General features: G+C 43.9%; 2 protein-coding genes across 2 annotated transcripts in view; both read right to left on the bottom strand.

Annotated features, from left to right (window-relative positions):
• Positions 1-525: 525 nt before the first annotated feature.
• rbl2 (retinoblastoma-like 2 (p130)) lies at positions 526-15141 on the bottom strand. Its single transcript, XM_084169074.1, has 21 exons — positions 14737-15141; positions 13448-13578; positions 12807-13007; positions 12535-12599; positions 11678-11806; positions 10187-10347; positions 9967-10031; positions 9712-9883; positions 9190-9353; positions 6112-6325; positions 5716-5853; positions 5353-5517; positions 5040-5151; positions 4657-4911; positions 4191-4453; positions 3786-3962; positions 3563-3634; positions 3265-3361; positions 2873-3147; positions 2525-2698; positions 526-2209 (listed from the first exon to the last, which is right to left on the bottom strand). The coding sequence occupies exons 1-21, from the start codon at positions 14872-14874 to the stop codon at positions 2042-2044; spliced, it is 3336 nt and encodes a 1111-aa protein (XP_084025200.1). The 5' UTR covers positions 14875-15141; the 3' UTR covers positions 526-2041.
• Positions 15142-18778: 3637 nt separating this feature from the next.
• rpgrip1l (RPGRIP1 like) overlaps positions 18779-24309 on the bottom strand; it is a 30082-nt gene continuing 24551 nt past the window's right edge. Inside the window, exons 22-26 of the mRNA XM_084169143.1 lie at positions 22530-22627; positions 21021-21207; positions 20262-20346; positions 19816-19952; positions 18779-19637 (exon numbers count right to left, since the gene is read on the bottom strand). Coding sequence (XP_084025269.1) covers positions 19495-19637; positions 19816-19952; positions 20262-20346; positions 21021-21207; positions 22530-22627 — 650 coding nt within the window. The 3' untranslated portion in view covers positions 18779-19494. The remainder of the gene's footprint in view (positions 19638-19815; positions 19953-20261; positions 20347-21020; positions 21208-22529; positions 22628-24309) is intronic.

Genomic DNA, 24309 nt, shown 5'->3' on the forward strand with positions numbered 1-24309 from the left:
AAAATGCGTATTATTATGATCTGATAGACTATTGGCTCATGGTATTCCCAGACAAAAGCACTAGCAACACAAGAGGAGGAACAACATTGACATATGTACAACAAAGACATTCACATAAAGCACAATCCCTGTCCTCCTGTATACTCCTCACACATTATAGAAGTCTACAATTACACACAATACAGATTACTTGAATGGCTCATTTGGCATTGGCCACTGAACTATGGTGTTGACATAGTGATGCTGTACTTTGTAAAGACCGCAGTTCTCCTCACCGTAGTATTTTACTACTGGATATACATACAGCACCATCTAGTGGTGAACATACAGCTTATTGACGATCACAAATATAAAATATTGTGATGAATTAAGGACACTTTTGTATGGTTCCTAAGTAGATATTTTTATTTCCAAAGGATGGTTATTTTTAAAGGCAAGACAAGTTAAACAAAGACGTGCATGGAAACAAAGACATAGCTTAAATGAATTGGTTCAGAAACAGATAAAGGCACTAATCACACTGCCTACGATAAAATAATATGCTTTATTTTTTTATTTTACAACTATGTTCAGACAAAGACATTTACCATGAATTTTAAGTTGCCGACCAACAAAACGATAACATGCCATTGTGACTAACACCACAATTATAACATGGATTGGATACTAAAAGGATTACCTTATAATTAATGGAAGCTAAATGAGACAGAAAATAAATATTGTTGTCTAAGTATCATCATCGCGAACAGCAAAAGTTACCGTTTCTTGCTAACATATCTAAAGTTAGAAAAATAGCATAAATATCTTATAGATTTAACACAACCAATACACACAAAATAAGAACATAAAATTAAGGTCAATTATGTTTTTCTGACTTTGGAAAAGAAACCCGGCAGAGTTGACGACACCATGTCATCTTCTCCGGTGTTACAAAAGCTTTAAAAGTACTTACTTGAAACGCGTGCATTTACTCAAGGCCAAACCGTGTACAAAGTATTAAGAACATGGTCATTGTTAAGTGCTTTCTTCTCTTCTGACGCAACTCACTGAAAAATTCATCATGTAAACTTCTGAGATATAAAATCCTAAATACATACTGAATATGTGTGTAATGATGGATTTTTTCTCCAGAAAACACTGAAAGGCATTCATTCATAGTATATTGAACAGCTAAATTGTGGGCATGAGCAAGTTAGTAACATTGATAGAATACACTTCAAAATCCATGTGATTTGGAATTATACTCCACCATATATGCAAACTTGCAAAGCTCCACAACGCTGACAGTCCATTGTGTAATTGCTGTATATTCTAGACAAAATAAATTCCTTTCACACTGGACATACACTGAATGTACAAAACATTATGAACACCTGCTCTTTCCATGACATAGACTGACCAGGTGAAAGCTATGATCCGTTATTGATGTTACTTGTTAAATCCACTTCAAATCAGTATAGATGAAGGGGAGGAGACAGGTTAAAGAAGGATTTTTAAGCATTGAGACAATTGATATGTGGATTGTGTATGTGTGCCATTCAGAGGGTAAATGGGCAAGACAAAATATTTAAGTGCCTTTGAACGGGGTATGGTAGTAGGTGCCAGGCGCACCAGTTTGAGTGTGTCAACAACTGCAACGCTGCCGGGATTTTCACGCTCAACAGCTGTGTGTATCAAGAATGGTCCACCACCCAAAGGACATCCAGCCAACTTGACACAACTGTGGGAAGCATTGGAGTCAACATGGGCCAGCATCCCTGTGGAACGCTTTCGAACACCTTGTAGAGTCCATGCCCGACGAATTGAGACTGTTTTGAGGGCAAAATAGGGGGGTGCAACTCAACATTAGGAAGATGTTCCTAATGTTTTGTGCACTCAGTGTATATAGAAATATATGGTGTTAAGGGACTTAAAAACAAATGTATCCTCATCAATTTTGATATTGATGATATTGTCAGTTTATTTGTTTCTAACATGGCAGTCTAGTATGGTGACTAGCGGCTTCAGCCAGTGGTGTGTTCTGAAGGGGGTGTGTTCAACCTTAGTGGGAGGAGCTACGGTCGTTTGCCACGTCTTGTAGCCTGCGGAAGAGGGCTGTCTGGTTGTCCGGACACACCCTCTTGGGGGATGGCTCCTCCTCCAGCTGCATGCTGCGCTTCTTGGTGGGCGTCTCTCCGGTGCGGATCATACTGTTGATCTCCGCCAGGCGCTGCACATTAAGAGATAAAGGTCATAGACACAGGTCAGGGAGGGTTCATCATCATTATCATCACAGGTCAGGTAAGGTTCTAAACACGGTTAGGGTTTTTAGATTAAGGACACTAGTACGAGACGTCATCAAAACCTGGTCCTGAAGCTCCACTATAGGGTGTGTAGGCCTTTGTTCTACCCCAGCATTAACACAACTGATTCACCTAATCAATTAGTCACTGTCAGGGTTTGAAAAATACTGTGCTGAACCAGTGTGAACCAGTGTACATTGTGTGCATGAGTAATGTATGATGTGTGTGTACTTGTGACTCACGTTGGCTGGGCTGCTGCAGATGTAGTAGAATATCTTGTCCGGTGCGGTAGCGGTGGGGGGGCTGCCACTAGCCTTATGGGGGGAGATGTAGATGGAGTGGTTGTGGGACAGGAGGACCCTGCGAGGGGAGCTGTTCCTCAGGGAGGGGTACGGGCACAGGGGAGGAGACTCCAGCTGTCAAGGATAAACACGCAGCAGAGTTAGCTTCCAAAACAAAAGAGTGAAAGGTTTGCAGAATAGAGGCAAGTTTGAAAAACAACTTTCTCCTCCTCCTTTTCCATCTCTCCCTTTATTTTATCTCTCATTACTCAGATTTCCTCCCTCCCTCCCTCCCTCTCTCTCTCTCACCCCTGCAGAGGGTGAGCTGGGCGAGTAGCGTAGGGCATAGTGGCGCATCTGTTTGATGTAGACCCGGTTGTAGAAGTTGATGAGGTCTCCTCGCTCCTCCTCCTCCTCCTCCCCCCCTACCACTCCCCCTTCATCATCCTGCTGCTGGTAGGGAGGGAGGGATGAGGACGGGGAGAGGAAGGGGGCCAGGGTGGGGGTGGGTGGGGTGCTGCCAGGCTGAGGGGCGGGTAGGGTGTTGGTGGAACGCATGGGTACGGGGCTGCTGTCTCCACTTCCTAAGGGGGGTAGAGAGAAAGGGAGATGGAAAATATTGTGTGTTTGTGTGTGTGTGTGTGTGTGTGTGTGTGTGTGTGTGTGTGTGTGTGTGTGTGTGTGTGTGTGTGTGTTCCTACCCTCATGGCTGGTGTCTGTAGGAGAGCTCTGTCCATTTCCCTCACTGCTTCCTGAGTGACGTCTCTTCCTCCCAGAGATCAACACACTCCTGTAGACCTGGTAAACAAAATCAGACAACCGGTGGTCCAATGACAGCATCGCCATTATTCCTTCCAACTGAACATACTCCAGTGTCCATAAGGGAAAAACAGTGACGCTGCCACAGTACAATAGGCTCAAACTAGGGCCTGGAGTTATTACTGGTCAGGTCAGGAAAATCTCCTGACCATAGCCATAAGGCCCTACTACAGTACTCACACTGCTGCTGGCCTGGGGCTGAGAGCGGTAACACTTCATGATGTTCTGGAAGGACTTGTCCTCTTTGGTCACCTTAACAACGGTAGGAAACACACATACAAGTCTTTAGGAAGAGGACACACACACAGCATGATACACACTGCATGCTACAGTACTTTACGCACACGCACACCCATACCACCGCCACCCCACACAAACATCCCACACACACACTCTAACATACCTTGGTCATGAAGTACACAGCACACATGAGGAGCTGGTCTAGGTGTCGGTCCATCATGAGCTCTGTGCAGTGTACCAGAGAGTACTCAAAACACGTCCAGATCTTCCTCCGCAGCTCACTAGAGATGTCCAGCTTGGCACACAGGTCTCTGAGACGCACACTGGCCAGGTGGTACACCTGTTGGCACAGCACAGCAGCTTTAAGTCTTTAAACTCAAGCAAAAATCTATCATTTACAGTATGATGCACTGCAGTTGTGGGGTTCTTAAAGCTAGGGCAGAAACAGAATACTAGGATGCATCTAAACAATTTCTTCCATATCCAAAAGATGAGTTAGATTTGTAACATGCCTGAACTATCCCTTTAAATTCTGTGCCAGATGAAGATGGTGTTTGTGTTCCTTTACCTTGCGGAAGAACAGCGAGAGGGAACTCTTTTTCTGAGGCCTGTTATTGGACGGGCCCTGTGCTGCCGGCTTCTTGATTGGCTTGCCGGCGGCGTGGCTGCTCTGGGGAGTGGGACTGTTCAGGGTGGTGGTGATCTGTGGTTGGCTGGTCAAAGTGCCAGTCAGGGACTGGGCAGACAGGGGCTGGAGCGTGGACGTGCCTTGTCCCGTCACACTGACCTGGACAGGGATGAAGGTGATGCCTCCGTTCTCATTGGCTATTCCTAAATAGGTCAGAGGGCATGATATTGCTCATTAATAATATGTAATAATTGTATATGATTCATCATAGTGTAGCAACCTGCATACTGCATTGGAGTCAGAAACCCCACTATACAATGCATATAGGAGTCATTGGCAGTTTGGGCATAAGGTGTACAAAACAACATAATGACAAACTGTACAGTAATTCATCTGCAAATGTCACCTTGCACAGGTATGGTGACCGTCTGTCCGTTGTTAGCGGTAACTGTGGCCGTTGCCATGGTGACCACGGTCTGTCCAGCAGGGATGGTGGTGGTGACGATGGCCTGGGAGGTCCTGAGGGTGGTAGTAGTAGTGGTTGAGGGGGAGGGGTCAGAGGGGGTGTCGGAGGACGCATCCACAAACAGCCGTCTCCTGGCCGAGCCTGTGGCGGAGCAGCTGTAGCGGTCCAACAGGGTGGTGGGGGAGGGGGACACACCTGGGGGGGAGAGGAAAGGTTGGTGACATGGTTAACTTGACTGAGTAACCAACTGACTGACAAATTGACTGCCTGACGGCTGATGAGCTAAATGACAAACTGACTGAATAAAAAGCTAACTGACTAACCTTTCCCACCACTGTTGGCGCTCAGGTCAGTGCCATGGTTGTTTGGGGTGAGAGGGGCGCTGCCAGCACTACTGCCTCCATCCCCGTCCTCCAGGTGCTGGGGTGGCATCACCTGAACATTAATGGGAAAAATGATTATTTTGTACTCATTTCAGTCCAGTCCATCTTTTTCAAGACATTGAATTCAGTATTCCTTTGGGTTCACATGATTCAGCATGTGGGTGAGAAGTGAGACTTGGCACCATTTTCCTATCTGTATATGTGATGAGTAGGGGTTGGGTGGGGATTGGGAGGGGTGCTGTGGATGTCCTACCTCCTGGCAGGAGGGTGGTTGGTTCTTGGCCCCCCTGACGCTGTCCCACAGAGGGGATCCCCCCATCCAGGCCAGGCTCTCCAGAACCTGCTCCTCCACCTGGTTCAGATGCTTCACCACCTCCCTGAACAGGCCCTGCTCCACCCGCACCAGCACCTCGATCACCTGAGATGCATTACACAGATACGTATATGATATACATGCACACATATATGCATAAACACATGGAAGCACTCAGACAGGAGAGAGGGGAGAGAGTTACATACAGTCCAGTCACACACTCATAACACACACTTGTGACTAGGACAGTCAACACACAACACGGTACAAATACATAATACAGGTATAAGTACAAGTATGTACCTTGTAGAAGTGGTATGCGGGGAGCTGGAAGATGTGTATGACTCGTGGGAAGTCCCCTGGGGGTCGGTAGGAAAAGATGATAATCTCCAGACAGCAGGCCAGCAGAGAGCGCTGGAACACATCCTGCTCCAGAATACCCTAAGGACACGCACCAGAACACAGGGTTGATTGTTCATATTTTACAAGCAAGACTGGCAGGGACAACAGTGTCAAATGTGTCATAACATGCAATATCTCAACATATGGCTCAATTTAAACATATCTGTGAACTGAAAATACAAGAGCGTAACTTGGACCTTTCCATAAATCATGCTTTGACATCAATGAGAAACTTGTGTGAAATTTCTAGTTAGTTACAGCAAACTGAGCTAAGCTAGCAGGGCAGGTGAGACTCACAGAGAGATCCACATTGCCCAGTCTATTCTTCTCCTGGTCAATGACGGCCTCCAGGGTTTTATAGTAGAGCGTCTCCGCCAGGCGGAAGTACACTGCAACGTATTTCCCCAGTCCTGCGTTCTCTTCCCCGTTGCCCTCATAGTGCTGGCAGAAGAGCTGACACATGTCCTTCAGCCTAGTGGAGATGGCCTCACTGGGGTCTCTGGCACACGCCCTGACACAAGACAACACAGATGCAGATACTGTTACAACACCACTGCTGTTACATCACCACTGCTGTTACATCACCACTACTAATACCCCGAAACAGATCAACACAGATAATTACTGTAACAACACCCTCCAGACTCATACTCACACACCAAAACACAACCATACAAAAGCTACTGTCACTGTTATAAACCCCCTTCATCGGTCATACTCATATCCCTACAACCTGAAATGAAAATGGACAATTGCACACTTCAAAGGTAACAATATAAGAATGTATAGGTATTTAAAAAGGTAAGGCCTATGGAAGATATAAAATATTCAATAACAGGGGCTGGATAACACATTCTGTGTTTGGTTGTGTGTAGCATAGAATCCACTTTAGGCCGTGGCTAGTATAGAGTTATCGCCCACGCCTGCCCGTCCCTCCAGAAACCTCTTTCTCAAAGCTATGGATCCGGATGATGTTCTGCACATGTGTTATTGTACGCACACATTTTGTATTTTTTATTATCAGATTTTTTTTGTATTTTACCCCCTTTTCCTCCCAAGTTTCGGGATGCGAAAGTCGAGTCATGCGTCCTCCGAAACATGACCCGCCAAACCGCGCTTCTTAACACGCACACGCTTAACCCGGAAGCCAGCCGCACCAACGTGTCAGAGGAAACACCATTCAACTGACAACGAGGTCCATCTGCAAGCCCCCGGCCCGCCACAACGCGTCGCTAGATCGCAAGTAAAGCCCCCCCGGCCAAACCCTCCCCTAACCCGGACGACTCTGGGCCAATTGTGCGCCGCCCTATGGGACTCCCGATCACGGCCGGTTGTGATACAGCCCGGGATCGAACTAGGGTCTGTAGTGCGATGCAGTGCCTTAGACCGCTATGCCACTCGGGAGGCCCCACACACATTGGTTTTTATAAAGTAGCTGCTGCTCACACTCCCCCCTCCCTTCTCGTTTCGCTCTTTACTCAGCTTCTTCTGAACCATGATGATGTAGCCTATGTCTCTGCCTCATATTTCTAAGCAGCTGAAACAGCCTGCGGCGATTTTAACGAACATTCCAAAACATGTATGTTATGAAGGCTACAACCTTCTCCGTCTGTCTGTTGTACCGGATATTGGAGTTAAAGAAGCAGGACACAGTCCCCGACACTCTGTAGCAAAAACAATCAGTGTTTTGTGTGATAATGTAGGCTAATCTTTGTAGTTGCTGCCACATCGTAGTTCCTGAAAAAAGAACACTACTTGACTGCCTGTCTGCCTCCGGCGCAGCTTAGCCAGTGTTTGCAATGATGATGAAAAAAGAACATTCAATCGTTGTTTAGACTGCATGTCTGTGTCTTGCTGCGCTCCACCTCTGGGCAGCCGAACATTCTAAGCAGCCGAGCATGTTTCTGGACTGGTAAAGACGGGCGAGTTCATTTCGCATCGCATTGTTATGCCACAGGCCATATATGCTGATATACAGTCCTGGTCAAAAGTTTTGAGAATGACAAATTCTAATTTTCACAAAGTCTGCTGCCTCAGTTTTGATGATGGCAATTTGCATATACTCCAGAATGTCATGAAGAGTGATCAGATGAATTGCAATTAATTGCAAAGTCCCTCTTTGCCATGAAAATGAACTTAATCCCAAAAAAACATTTCCACTGCATTTCAGCCCTGCTCCAAAAGGACCAGCTGACATCATGTCAGTGATTCTCTCGTTAACACAGGTGAGTGTTGACGAGGACAAGGCTGGAGATCACTCTGTCATGCTGATTGAGTTAGAATAACAGACTCAAAGCTTTAAAAGGAGGGTGGTGCTTGAAATCATTGTTCTTCCTCTGTTAACCATGGTTACCTGCAAGGAAACACGTGCTGTCATCATTGCTTTGCACAAAAAGGGCTTCACAGGCAAGCATATTGCTGCTAGTAAGATCGCACCTAAATCAACCATTTATCAGATAATCAAGAACTTCAAGGAGAGAGGTTCAATTGTTGTGAAGAAGGCGTCAGGACGCCCAAGAAAGTCCAGCAAGCGCCAGGACCGTCTCCTAAAGTTGATTCAGCTGCGGGATCGGGGCACCACCAGTGCAGAGCTTGCTCAGGAATGGCAGCAGGCAGGTGTGAGTGCATCTGCACGCACAGTGAGGCGAAGACTTTTGGAGGATGGCCTGCAAAAGGTACAGGGATTGGACTGCTGAGGACTGTCATCAAGGCAAAGGGTGTCTATTTGAAGAATCTTAAATATAAAATACATTTTGATTTGTTTAACACTTTTTTGGTTACTACATGATTCCATATGTGTTATTTCATAGTTTTGATGTCTTCACTATTATTCTACAATGTAGAAAATAGTACAAATAAAGAAAAACCCTTGAATGAGTAGGTGTTCTAATACTTTTGACCGGTAGTGTAGCTGCATGTACCTCAGCAGCTAACAAGAACATGAAATCGCCAGAATGACTGTTTGTGTCGTGCTTATGTTTGTAATACTGACAACAAAGTTTGTACGAACATGTCGATAATGTATTTTGTGTAAAACATGTAAATAGCTGCATGTAGCCTACTCCCCTCCTGAAAAAAGAACATGAAATGGCGCTTTTGCTTACAGAGACAGGGAACGCAATAGTTAGAACAATTTTGTGTACAACATGAAGTTTGTAGGCTACACCAGCGACCAGACAAAGGCGATGAAGGAGGGGGGAGCGGCAGCGGAGCACTCAGCACAGCAGCTATGCTGGCAGCGGAGTGGGCACTCGGCTAAGTAAAAAAGAAAACCTGCACATGCGCAGAAATATCTGTAATTTTTGCAAATTGGGATAGAGAAACTCCGTATCTGTAGCCACTTTGTATATGTATTATATGTATGGCGTGCAATACCTCAGTAAGTCTGTGAGTCTTCCACTGGGGCCGCGTTTGAGTCCAGTGAGCAGGCTGTGTAGTCGACCAACACTCTGCATGGCAGTAGAGACCGGCGTACCCAGACTGTTGTCCTGGACATAATTACGACCCGTCAGGGGAGTGGACACCTTTAGGACTGAGGCCTACAGGACACACACAGGAGACATAACACAGGGATTACTGTACATTTTAATCTATTTTTTTAACCTTTATTTAACTAGGCAAGTCAGTTAAGAACAAATTCTTATTTACAATGACAGCCTACACCAGCCAAACCCGGACGACGCTGGGCCAATTGTGCGCTGCCCTATGGGACTCCCAATCACGGCCGGTTGTGATACAGCCTGGAATCGAACCAGGGGGTCTATAGTGACGCCTCAAGCACTGAGATGCAGTGCCTTAGACCGCTGCGCCACTCGGGAGCCCCATATGATTGGATTCAGACTCAAAGACACAAGTAACGTATGTGTGTGTGTGTGTGTGTGTGTGTGTGAGTCTTACAGTCAGACTGCTGTAGAGTCTGTATGCTGAGGCGTCCTGGTTCTCCACTCCCTCACACAGACAGGGGCCTGGGGTGCCGATGTCTTCATTGGCCCCCTCTCCCAGGAAGATCCTCTCATCCAGACCTCCAGTGGCCAGAACATGCTCCTCATACACACGGCCCATGGACGCACTACACAAACAAACGTATACACAAATATATCAGTAATGTCACTCAAAAGACTATCAATATAGTCTTATAGGATTGAAACTTACAAACTGTCTCCAAAATTCATAGGATCTAAGAAGCCAGTCAAGCTCTCTTCTTTCCCTTTGAGAATCTGTTGAGGACACAGAATATCCAACATGAGGCAAAACATACAAGTAGTACTGAGGTGTGTGTGTGTGTATGTGTATGTGCCTGTGCGTGTGTTTGCGTGCATGTGTATGTGTGTGCATGTGTGTGTGCACTTTCATGTGTGTGTGTTTGCCTAACCTTCTTATGAAAGAGCCTACTGATGAAGGCTTTCCAGAAGTGTTCCTTCACCCCCTTGGCCTCTAGCACCAGGCCATCATGCAGTTCACACAGCTGCTCTATGAAGCAGTAAGGCCCTGCAGTGGGCTTGTAGTCCTTACTGCTAAAGTCCTCAGGAAGTCCTGTGGATCAGATGAGACAAAGCAGCTTCCTGCATTAGATGTGTGATAAGGTATTTCAGTAACTATGCATATTTCTATACACAAAAGTACCATACAGATTTAACATACGGAGGGTAGTGCATACGGCCCAGTAAATCACTGGGGCCGAGGTCCCTGCCATCCAGGACCTCTACACCAGGCGGTGTCAGAGGAAGGCCCTAGAAATAGTTAAAGACTCCAGCCACCCAAGTCATAGACTGTTCTCTCTGCTACCGCACGGCAAGCGGTACCGATGCACCAAGTCTGAAAACAATAGGACCCTGAACAGCTTCTACCCCCAAGCTATAAGACTGCTAAATAGTTAGTTAAATAGTTAACCAATAGCTACCCGGAAGATCTGCATTGATCCTGTTTTGCACTAATCTCTTTTGACTCATCACATACGCTGTTGTTACTGTTTATTATCTATCTCGTTTCCTAGTCACTTTATCCCTACCTATATGTACATATCTACCTCAATTACCTCGTAGCCCTGCACATGGACTCGGTACTGGTACCCATGTATATAGCCAAGTTGTTACTCATTATTCCTAGTGTCTTTTTTTCTTTTCTACTATTTCTTTTTCTTTTCTCTCTGCATTGTTGGGAAGTAAGCATTCCACCTGCTGTTTACCAAACATGTGACAAATACAATTGATTTGTGATTTGATCATGTGAGTAACCACACACGTATGCTTCCATGCACACACGTACACATGCATGGATACTGGCTGGATACTATCAATGCTGTTATCTATAGGAAGATATGGAGGGAATATAGGCGTAGGGGGTGCAGGGGGAGATATGAGAGATAGGAGGTTAGAGAGGGACTATAGACATCAGGGAAGGGATATAGGCCTACGAAAGGGATATAGGCCTACGAAAGGGATGTAGGCCTACGAAGGGGATGTAGGCCTACGAAGGGGATATAGGCCTACGAAGGGGATGTAGGCCTACGAAGGGGATGTAGGCCTACGAAGGGGATATAGGCCTACGAAGGGGATATAGGCTTACGAAGGGGATATAGGCCTACGAAGGGGATGTAAGCCTACGAAGGGGATGTAAGCCTACGAAGGGGATGTAGGCCTACGAAGGGGATGTAGGCCTACGAAGGGGATGTAGGCCTACGAAGGGGATGTAGGCCTACGAAGGGGGTGTAGGCCTACGAAGGGGATATAGGCCTACGAAGGGGATATAGGCCTACGAAGGGGATGTAGGCCTACGAAGGGGATATAGGCCTACGAAGGGGATGTAGGCCTACGAAGGGGATGTAGGCCTACGAAGGGGATATAGGGGTGGGCCGGGAGTGCACCTTTGAAGTTGGGGTTGAGCAGCTCCTTCCTGGTGTTACAGAGCAGGGCATTGGAGAAGACCAGGTCCAGAGCACACAGCAGCAGATGGTACGAGTTCACCAGGTCATCACTGATTAAAGGGAAGTTTCCTGGCAGAGGGAGAGAGAGAGAAGAGACATGTCAGAGAAATGTAGGAGATGGAAATAATCATACATAGGATTTTATAGCGCTTTTCTAAAGACCCAACTACGCTTTGACACAACAGACAATGGAATCCCCCTAACCGATCTGGTCATTCCAATAAAGCTTGTTGAATGGAATTCATCTGAAGGATAGAGGTCTCGTATTGACTGAAGAGTAGTGCTGGTAGCCTCAAACATTGACTTTGCTCACTGCGATTTGCGTATCCAAAATGCCACCGCAAATGTATCTATCTGAAAGTAGCAATCATTGGGTTCCAAGCTAAATAGGCTGCTCTGTGGTATTGCCAACTATTATAAACACTAAATCCAGGCCGTGACACAGGCAAGTCCTGACCTGCCCCAATGCAATAGGTTGCCAAGATAACGGATACACACTGATGGATCTGACTGTGCGTGTGTTATTATTAATGATTAAGAAGATATAAAAAGGACACATCTACAGTACTTGCCTTGGCTGCTTGTCTCCTGCTGATGTCAACACGTCAGTGCAGGCCTTGGCATGCCCAGTGTAGAATACCTAGCCCTTGTCACTGACTTTGTGTGTAACCAAGCAGCGACCACTTCAAATACAATCAAACCAGCCTTTTCTCCTTCAAAGTACCCTACTGAGCCCTTTCCCTTTGTCCTCCCCTCTTTTCCTGTATTTTACAATGAACAAAAACAGAAGTACTCACCTTTAGCGTGGACAAACAGAATCCAGCAGAAGTTGAAGACTTCAGCGATGGTGCAGGGATGGCGTCTAAATCAGAATAAGTTCATACATAAATTCAATCAGAAAGCTTAAGCCTGGTCAAACAGACTGACCACGTTGATCAGATATATTCCGCGATCACGCTGGCACCAGGAAAGAAACCCCTTGGCTTTGTTTAAGAGTGGCCAAACTACAGTATAAAATAGTAAAGCATTAGAAGTTCATAGTTATCTACAGTATCAACAACTAACTCACCTCTGTTTGCGGCTCCTGTGGACTCTGGGCGGCTCATCAGAGGTTGCCTTAAAGATGGCTTTGAAGATGGGGACGTATTTCTTGAAGATGACGGCGGAAACTGTGAAATTTCTCTCCAGCTTCGCCGTGCTCTGGCGGAAGTCCTGAGGAAGACTGGCCATGTCCTGCCATTTCTTTATCTTGTTGAAGAACTCAATGAGGCTGGAATCAGAGAACAGGACAACTGTTTGAGTAATACCATTAGTACTGTATTCTACTGTGCTTTAATTATATATTACAATTAATGGATATGATTAGTTGATGTGTGGTCACTTGTTCAGCATTATTAAACATTAATACATAATTTATTGCACAAAGAACCAGGCTGGAACAAGAATCTAAGATCTGGCCAAGATACCATACAGACATGTACGAAAGTCAATTAAGAATTTGGGTGAGGATTTGGATCCTACAGTAAATTATGTAATGTATGATGTGGGACACATTTCGTGCCAGTTTCCTGGACACAGAATAAGCCTAGTCCTGGATTAAGAGGCACGTTTATTGTGTCATCTCCATTGAACACGCTGTCTAGTCCAGGATTTGGCTTAATCCGTGTTTGGCAAACCGGACCATTTAGATAAGTGTATGGGTGTACGTACCTTTGTTCTGAACAGCGGAGGATTCGGGTCAGGGAGATATAGTTTCCCTCTGCAGTGCCCTTACCCACCGTTGGTACTGCTGTCCTACAGGCCACATAGATGGCACAAGCCAGCCAGTGTAGGTCCCTTCCCTGTGTGTGTGTGTGTGTGCGTGGGAGTGAGAGAGAAGGTGAGAGAGTTTCAATTATTGTTCTGTCACACGGTTCTCTCACACTAGTAACAGTAAGAGCTGATGGGGCCAGGGACTAGAGTTGCCATGTTGGAAATTCTCCCCTCAAGGGGTCTTTTCTTCATATTTCATGTTACCTTATGCTTCTTCCAAACCACAACCAAAATAAACCATTAAGCCGTACACAAGTATATATACATAGTGATTATAATGATTACTATTACCATTCGCTGCTGCTACATTGATTATTGTGATTATAACCATTAGTAATTATCCTGCTACCAGCCACTTTCTACCCCTGTTCTATTATTATGATTATCATTATTACCATTGGTATTTATCCTGCTACTACTAGTCACTTTTATCCCTGTTTACATGTTCATACCTACCTCAATCACTCCAGTACCCCTGCACATTGTATTAATGGTACTGGCACTGACCTGTATATAACTGCATTCTCGTGTTTTTCTTATCTCGTATTACACGTGTTTTTCATCTGATCTATACTATTACCTTTATTCTGCATTGTAGAGAAAGAGTTCGCAAGTAAAGCATTTCACTGTACTGTACACCTGCTGTTTCCTGTGCATGTGACAATAAAACGTTGAAACATGAAATAGGCACACCACTGCATATCCCTACGGACATTTGTAAATTAGGCCAATGTAAAATGCACACTATCATTTGAATTTAGAGGTTGCAGACTATATTATAACAATATATTATTGAACATTTCAACAACATAATAGGCTAAAAACAGAATAATGTTAAAAGTTTGATCATATTCAGTATTATGAGTAAGCAACCTAGTCCTAACCTAGTCCTATTCTAGACCCTGAGATTGGTCCGCCTCCCAACCTGACAAACACCGGCAAACTCCTCCCCTTTCCATAGAAAGATATTACCAATAATGCCGTTTTATGATATATTTATGCAAATTTACAAAAATATTAGAAGCTGCATCTTTAAATAGAAAATGTCACGACTTAACATGTGGGTCATATAAGGTGGAAGGACTCACACTATTCTGCACGTGAACTACAGGTAAACCGGTTGCCAAAATAGGAAAAATTATAACTTACTGTACAATATACAATACAACAGACATATTTAGACCTACCTCTAATGTGTAATTTGTGCTTATGCTTTTGTAGCTCCTCCATGCTTCGTTGCTCGCCTTCTCGTCCATATTCAAAGCTCGACAGAGTTCTTCAAACCCCAGCCTTATTTTCTGCAAAAAGTCTTCCTCCTCGCTCATTTCAAATGTGTTCCAAAAACGTCACGGGGAAAAAGATTCGGGTCCAAATAACAATGCAGTTGCAAAGCAGAGTCGACTCAAGCGCGGTTTGTTACAAAGTACATAGCAACAATGTTACTCTTCGTATATTTTTGAGAACCGATATACAGCGCTGTACAGTATAGCCATTTAAATGTCCTTTGATTGACAGCTACTAAAGTGCGTAGCAGATTATGCCAAATGCTTGCGTACAGTACTTGAGCAATGGAACAACGTCACATTTTGGATGGTATTTTGTTTGGTGAATGCAACGTCAAGCGTACAGTGGGTTTCCGCCCATAAAAAATGCGTTCCCAACCTTGAATGGATGAATCACCAGTCATTCAATAAGAATACAACACTTCCGGCTGCTTATACTCCACATTCGACGATCAACAACGTATGACACTACATACTAAAATACATCTGATAACGTTGATACTTTCCGTTTTAGATGGATGTTTTGCAAACGTTCCCATTCTGGCCATTATAGGGTGTAACTTTGAAGCAACCACTAACCACCCACGTGCCTGCCAGTCAACATTCAAGCGCTGTGCTGGAAACGTGTCAACAACTATGTAACAAGAACTTTCTGCTTAGCCCAATAGGCCGCCAGATGTCGCTATTATTCCTTTTACGGCGCTTGTCATCTGCAATAATAGCGCCATCAGCCGGCCGGTTGGGCTACTTGCGGCTATGCAGATTGTATAATTTCAATGTAAAACGAGAAAATCCTATGTGGTTCTTTTGATGCATCAACACTGCATCCAATAGTTATTAAATGGCATCTTATTTTGTCAGGCAACTCATTGTTGAAAAACATAAATATTTCTCTGCACACAGGACTGTCCCACTAGATTAGATTGCTATGCAATGAGTGGCTTGGGAAGGGACACACATTTTGTCATTGCATTTTTTACCCAATTAGATGCCAATTATTAATTTTGCCAAAATAAAATATACAGTCTCCGGTAAGTGCATGAGCTGCATCAAATCAACACTAGATGGTACTGTAGTGTAGGTCAACATCCCTTTCATAACCACAAAATACATCTTCAGGATTTGGATACAGTTCTCAAATGGTGTACTTAAGCAATAATGCCCGAGGGGGTGTGGTATATGGCCAATATACGACGGCTAATGGCTGATCTTATGCACAACGCGGAGTGCCTGGGCACAGCCCTTAGCCGTGGTATATTGGCCATATATCACAAACCCCCGAGGTGCCTTATTGCTATTATAAAACTGGTTACCAACGTAAGTAGAGCAGTAAAAATAACTGTGGTATAACCCGTGGTATGACAAGGCTGTCAGCATTCAGGGCTCGAACCACCCATTTTCTAACAACGCTTATACCATGGTGTTGTTGAATACTTGTTTCTGATTGGCTTGAAGGCCGTTCTAGTGCTTACATTATTTCCCTATGACGCACGGTATTCATGGGTTGCATGTTATGTCAAAATCGTTTTTTGAAAGTTCGTTTTCAACTGATGCCCAACAGAGCATTCTACTCAATATATCGTCAATGAGCGCTGTTGAAGATTTCATCAAAAGTGCATTACAGTGGCTTGGAAATACAATGTCATTCAAAAGGAGGCAAATAATTGAAAGTACAAATATTTTAAAGTACTACTTAAGTAGTTTTGGGGGGTATCTGTACTTTACTTTAGTATTTATATTTTTGACAACTTTTACTTTACTACATTCCTAAAGAAAATAATGTACTTTTTACTCAATACATTTTACCTGACACCCAAAAGTACTCGTTACATTTTCAATACTTAGCAGGACAGGAAAATGGTCCACACACTTATCAAGATAACATCCCTGGTCATCCCTACTGGCTCTGATCTGGCATACTCACTAAACACACATGCTTCATTTGTAAATGATGTCTGAGTGTTGGAGTGTGCCCCTAGCTATCTGTAAATGACAAAAACAAGAAAATGGCACCATCTGGTTTGCTTAATATCAGGAATTTGAAATGATTCATACTTTTACTTTTGATACTTAAGTATATTTTAGCAATTACATTTACTTTTGATACCCAAGTATCTTTACTTTTACTCAAGTATGAAAATGTGATACTTTTTCCACCACTGGGAAAACCTTTCGTCATGATTTTGATACCGCCAGATTGACTTTAGATGCAGTATAACGTTAGCTAGTTAATTATATTGAGGGGAGGACACTGGATTTTAGCTAGCTACGTTAGCACTGCTAGCTATTTCTGACGAATTTTGCAATCTAATGACAACATTGCCATGTCTTAAGTAAATTTGACGACATGATAATGCTGGTAAAGTTGTTTCCTACTAAACAATTGAGTACTTTAGCAATGTCTTCGTATTTCAAGGCACTATAGTGTATTATAAACTGGGTGGTTCGATCCCTGAATACTGATTGGCTGACAGCCGTGGTTTATCAATCAAATGTATTTATAAAGCCCTTTTTACATCAGCTGATGTCACAAAGTGCTATACAGAAACCCAACCCAAAACCCCAAACAGCAAGCAATGCAGATGTAGAAGCACGGTGGCTAGGAAAAATTCCCTAGAAAGACAGAAACCTAGGAATAAACCTAGAGAGGAACCAGGGGTGGCCAGACCCCTTCTGGCTGTGCAGGGTGGAGATTATAACAGTACATGGCCATTAAGGCCAGATTTTTCTCCAAGGTGTTCAAACGTTCATAGATGACCAGCAGGGTCAAATAATAATCACAGTGGTTGTAGAGGTTGCAACAAGTCAGTACATCAGGAGTAAATGTCACTTAGCGTTTCATAGCCTGGCATTTAGAGGTTGAAATAGCAGGTGCGGTAGAGAGTGGCATATCAGACCGTATACCACGGGTATGACAAAACATTTATTTGTATTGCTATAATTACCTCGGGGGTTTGTGGTATATGGCCAATATTCCACAACCCCCTCGTGCCTTATTACTTAAATATAAAGTAAACAGTCGTTAGCCTTCGTCCAGAATGACTGTTTATCACGACTTTAGGACACCACATGACGCGACCGAGTGACGGAGGTGCAACCTATGAATATTTGCACGGTAGAATTCAATGGCCATATTTCATTCTTACATGTTCGATGTTTGAGCTGCCTTTGAAAGCAAAAGTCGAATTTAAAACATTATTGGCATTGTTGAAGTCGATTTTCATAATGGCAAGCTAGGACTGACGGGTTGGTTAGCTAAACTAGCAAGTATGTTTGTTTGTTTACTACGGCAACTACTGACTGTAGCTATCTAGTAAACTTGCTAGCTACTTCAGTGGATGTTGAACACATTTCTACAAGCAAATGAGCACATTTCTAGAGGCAAATGTGTTAAATTATTATAAATTATCAACTCGGGGCTCTATGCGTTCTCTGGAAAATAATGCAAGTTCAGTTGCACCCCGCTAGCGCGTATTGGAACACACCTTCCACGTCGTTCATGATTTTCCATAGAACGCATAGGCCCTCATTTAGTATCAGAACGCTCCAAAGAGCGAAACGCTCTGAATTTACGAACGGACAATCTGACAACGCTCTGAATTTACGAACGCCCAGAGCGCACTCTGGCACTCCAGAGTGAATTTACGAACGCATCCCAATTCACTCAACCAAAGGCCATTTGCAGAATGTGAGGATTCGCTAAATGAGTATGATCCCCATGTCGAAGGGCTTTATAAGACAAAATGAGTGGCCACCCAATTGCCTTGGGATACAAATATTCAATATGTCTTAGGGACATTTAGCACATGTTATCGGAGCGAGTGAACCTTGCGATATGAAATCCTCCCAAATACTTGATATATGCCAAAAGGATAATGTTTGCAAATAGAGGTTGTGCTGGCAATCATTAAAACTAAACTAATGAAGGATAGGAACCAATACAAAATGGAGGAAATGTAAAAACTAAACTCTTTAATACTCTTAAAATACAGACACAGGTAAAAAATAACAGATGCACAATGCTTTGGACATTCAATACCTCATTCAACAACCTCATTTCAGATATAACATTTATCTAAAATATGTTCTGGAGGTACACATTTTCACAAACCATACATTACTCCTGGTTTGAAATGTCCTACACAGGATTTCGAAAGTGTTATAATCAGGTAACACCAGAGCCAATGTCACAAGGCCCTATAAAACATACTGTTTTACAAATACAATTTCACGGATCACGCCATTGACATGTTGTCTCATAAAACAATCCCTTTCAACTATAAAAATATATATAAATAATATACAGTACCTAAATACAGTATAATTTGCAAATTACTGATTTGTATACATCTAACAGTATCATAACCTAGAAAAATAAGTCAATAGACCATATTAGCCATTACGTTTCAAGTTTGACTTCTTGTAGCTCCCAGAATAAATAAGCAAATTGATGAATGCATGTGTAAACAGCAGTAAAATGTATTTACAGTGTTACAGTGGTGATTTGGTGAACCACATTTATGAGATAAGTAACCTTGCCTGACACCAGAAGACTTGTGCTAGCTAATGCCTAGGCTTTAGCTCAGTGAGCCAACACAGTCTTGTGGCGTGCAGGAGACAGTGATGTGCAGTCTTTCGCACTAGTGAAATGTGTGGTGTGATTTAACCCTCTGCCTCTGATTCCAGTGAGGAGAGAGGAGTGTGGTCATGGTCTGGGTCCTCCATGATAGACTGTAGGGCCTCCAATCCCTCTACAGACACACACAGACTACCCATCACCACACTGCTGTCCTGCACATCGACAACTACACACCCAGACAGACAAAGAGGGGGAGAAGGAGCGGAAAGGGAGAAGAAGTAAAAGAAAAGAAGAAGGAGCGAAAGCGAGAGAGTCGCTCACAGAAAAAGAGAGGGATTACTTCCTGTTGCACAAGTTGACATAAACACCCAGTTTTCTACACTCTATTCACACACAATACTTACTGTTCAGGCTGGTCTCAATCAAGTCCTGCTGTTGCTCCAGGATATGAGGGATCCTGAAGTAGGCCACGCCCACATCCTCACACTCCTTCTCCTGCTCCTCCTCCTCTGGCGGCTCACTCACCACTGTGAACCTGATACTGTCCAATCACAACGCACCAGAGATCACAGCAGGTCAGTGTTCAGGCAACGGTCTGCACATTTCTAAATCTACAGTCTGTCATCTCTAGAACAATTCAGTCTACAACAGTCTTCCATGACGAGCAACGCCATAGAGAAACACATAACTCATCACTATCTGGTCTATTCATTTAGGCTATTTTCTACCTGTCAGTAATGTTGTGTAATGTTACTTTCAGTTTTGCCAGGGAAATCTCAGCTTTGTCTAATTTTTTACACACACGCAAACGTAATGTACAAAACACTCTTAATATACTTTTTCCCCTTACCTTTCCATTTGTGGGTTGCGTCCCTCTAGTACCCCCCTCAGAATCTCCCGTCTGGTCTTGTTATTCTTTATGTCCACATTAATCACTGTCAGGAGAAACAAGGCATGGTTTACTGAATCACATCTGACATTTCAGAGTTGCTCCATCAAGCCTGTCAGTTTCTCTCTAGCTACCTAATCGGAAGTTGAAATTCTACACTGACATGGGATCCACCAAAGGACAATAACAGAGTATATACACTGAGTGTACAAAACATTATGAACACCTTCTCTTTCCATGCCATGACTGACCAGGTGAATTCAGATGAAAGCTATGATCCCTTATTGATGTCACTTGTTAAATCCACTTCAAATCAGTGTAGATGAAGGGGAGGAGACAGCTTAAAGAAGGATTTTCAAGCCTTGAGACAATTGTGTGCCATTCAGAGGGTGAATGGGCAAGACAAAATATTTAAGTGCCTTTGAACGGGGTATGGTAGTAGGTGCCAGGCGCACCGGTTTGAGCCAAGAACTGCAACGCTGCTGGGTTTTTCATGCTCAACAATTTCCCATGTGTATCAAGAATGGTCCAACACCCAAAGGATATCCAGCCAACTTAACACAAATGTGGGAATTATCGGAGTCAAATTGGGCCAGCATCCCAGTGGAACGCTCAGACGAATGGAGGCTGTTCTGAGGGCAAAAAGGGCAGGTCAGTGTACACGAGTCAGTGTATGAGTGTGTGACTTTGTGTATGTGAATGCTCTCCGTTATACCTTACCGTTGCTGTAGTTGTAGTGGCTGGTCTTGCCAGGTGGGGGCTTGGGCAGGGACAGAGGGGTCTCCTCAGAGGGCATGTCCAACAGGGAGTACTCTACAAACAGCCTGACCACGCTGCTGTCTGCTGCCGCCTGAGACTCAGGCCTCAGTGTCAGAGACACGATCTCCACACGCACACGTTCAGAAGGCTGCAGAGACAAACAGAACGCTGTAATGTAATAAGACTTGGTAATATAGCTCCACTGGAATAAACAAGGGTTGATCATCATTTAGGCTTTAACCTGTGGTGGGATTTTGGAAAGTCTAGTGGTTAATATTGCTGTTGTGGATCCCTATTCAGTAGGCTGATATGGGTCTATACGAACACACTGTAGAATCTTAACCTGCCAGCCAGGGTAGTAATGACTGAAGTATTCCACATAGTCATTGTCCCATGAAAATCTTTGGTGAAGAGGGGTGTCAGTAAGTAATTTAATATTTTATAAAATGCATAAAAGAAAACAACAAGCTCTAGTCAAAACATTGAAAGACTTAAATAAATATAGGTATTCTCTGATGATATCCATTTCTTCAGACAACAGCTCCACCTCAGATAGAAACAGATAGTGTTTAGGTGATGCACGGCCGGGACCATGTCGGTCTGTCTGTTTGGCTAACTAGCCTGGGATTTGCCTGAAGGCTCCGCTCTCCTGTGCTCTGATTGGCTTAATGCTGTCCTTGCTGTCCAATCTGTTGCAGGGAGTGCACAGAAATAAATATTTCTTATACCTCCTAATATGTTTGAAGGGTCAGAAATAATTGTACTGAAATATAAACTATGAACTACTACAATATGAGAGTAATCTAAAATATCAAAGGAAATAGTAAATTCACTGTAAAATAACATTCTAAGCAGATGTGAAAGGAACATACAAGCAACTCACTTGCAGAACAATCGCTCCCGCCCCCTTCCAGATGATCAGTGAGAAATATTTTTCTAGCTATCTTTCTAAGCTTTTCTATCCATCAACAACAATAATGCTGCTAATATTAAACTGGATATAATATCTCTACAGTGCAAACCCACACCATGAATGATTCATGAACAGCTGTGTTTTGTATTGTGCTTTCAATAAACTGGTTAAAGGTGATCAGTACCAAACCTCAGCATGAAGTAGATATACCTACAGCACTAGAGGTTCAACCAAACAATGGTGTTGGCAAGATAAACAATTACAAATCTAATAAAAACAAAAAAGCAAACTAGACTTGTTGAGTAAAACTTGTTTTTCCAAAGCTGATGAACAGCTTTCACCTGGATGCTGCTCTTCTATTCCCGTGATACTGGATCCTTGCTGTGTAGCCTACACTCAATATCAAACGGCCTTGATATAAACACAACAAGCCCAATAACCTTGATACAGTACTTCCTATCCAATTGTACTGTACTCCTATCCTCTATGGACTGAGGTTCATCGGAGTGTACAAGGTAAACAGGCTATGTTCTATCCTGTATCCCTGGTTCACCCACCTTCCGTCCCATGGAGGACTGGCCAGGAACAATGCAGTCATCACTGTCTGAGAGGATCGATTCAGTCTGATCCTCATCCTCTGCCGCTGGGGCCTCCTCTGCATTTGGGGGAGGGAGAGATGGAAAGGGGGGGGGGGGGGACAAGGATAAAACGGTTCAGTCGTAACCAACAACAGCATTGCGGCTTGATACTAACTATACCACTGCTCAGGATTCATAAGTGTTGCTTTGAGTGTGTACACTGTAGAGGAGGGATGGGCAACTTTGATGGGGGTGGGGGCCACACAAAATCAGAACTCATTATGAGGGTTCGCAGTGGCTCATGGGTCTGTGTACCCACATCCATACCCACACATGCAGTCATGGGGGCCCTAGAATACATTTTGCTGGGAGGCCCCGCCACCTTGCAAGCAAAACATTTTAGCCTCCTCTTGACAGTGGAGAGAAAAAAATTGAAGTTTTAGAGTTAATTTCCTGCAATTCCACACATTTTGCCATAGGCTGGAGATAAATGTTTGCAGTTTTTAATATGATTTTTGAGTAAGAGTGACTTACAAATAAAATGAGGGCCCCCCGGTCGGTACATCGACCATGATTACAGGGGTTTTCTGGATCTAAATGGGACTTAGGTGGTAGACGTGGTTGAGTCTGGCCATGGGCGTGGCCAATGATGCGCTGGCCGATTTAACATTTTAGAGGGCCTCCTGTTGGCCGCAGTGACAAAATGTAGCTATTTTAAAGAACATTTTCTACAATTATACACATTTTGCCATGTGGCAGAGATAACGTTTTTCATATATATATATATATACAGTGGGGAGAACAAGTATTTGATACACTGCCGATTTTGCAGGTTTTCCTACTTACAAAGCATGTTGAGGTCTGTAATTTTTATCATAGGTACACTTCAACTGTGAGAGACGGAATCTAAAACAAAAATCCAGAAAATCACATTGTATGATTTTTAAGTAATTCATTTGCATTTTATTGCATGACATAAGTATTTGATACATCAGAAAAGCAGAACTTAATATTTGATACAGAAACCTTTGGTTGCAATTACAGAGATCATACGTTTCCTGTAGGTCTTGACCAGGTTTGCACACACTGCAGCAGGGATTTTGGCCCACTTCTCCATATAGACCTTCTCCAGATCCTTCAGGTTTCGGGGCTGTCGCTGGGCAATATGGACTTTCAGCTCCCTCCAAATATTTTCTATTGGGTTCAGGTCTGGAGACTGGTTAGGCCACTCCAGGACCTTGAGATGCTTCTTACGGAGCCACTCCTTAGTTGCCCTGGTTGTGTGTTTCGGGTCGTTGTCATGCTGGAAGACCCAGCCACAACCCATCTTCAATGCTCTTACTGAGGGAAGGAGGTTGTTGGCCAAGATCTCGCGATACATGGCCCCATCCATCCTCCCCTCAATACGGTGCAGTCGTCCTGTCCCCTTTGCAGAAAAGCATCCCCTAAGAATGATGTTTCCACCTCCATGCTTCACGGTTGGGATGGTGTTCTTGGGGTTGTACTCATCCTTCTTCTTCCTCCAAACACGGCGAGTGGAGTTTAGACCAAAAAGCTCTATTTTTGTCTCATCAGACCACATGACCTTCTCCCATTCCTCCTCTGGATCATCCAGATGGTCATTGGCAAACTTTAGACGGGCCTGGACATGCGCTGGCTTGAGCAGGGGGACCTTGCATGCGCTGCAGGATTTTAATCCATGACGGCGTAGTGTGTTACTAATGGTTTTCTTTGAGACTGTGGTCCCAGCTCTCTTCAG

This window comes from Coregonus lavaretus, assembly GCF_964263955.1.
Source record: "Coregonus lavaretus genome assembly, chromosome: 9".
Lineage (NCBI taxonomy): Eukaryota > Metazoa > Chordata > Actinopteri > Salmoniformes > Salmonidae > Coregonus > Coregonus lavaretus.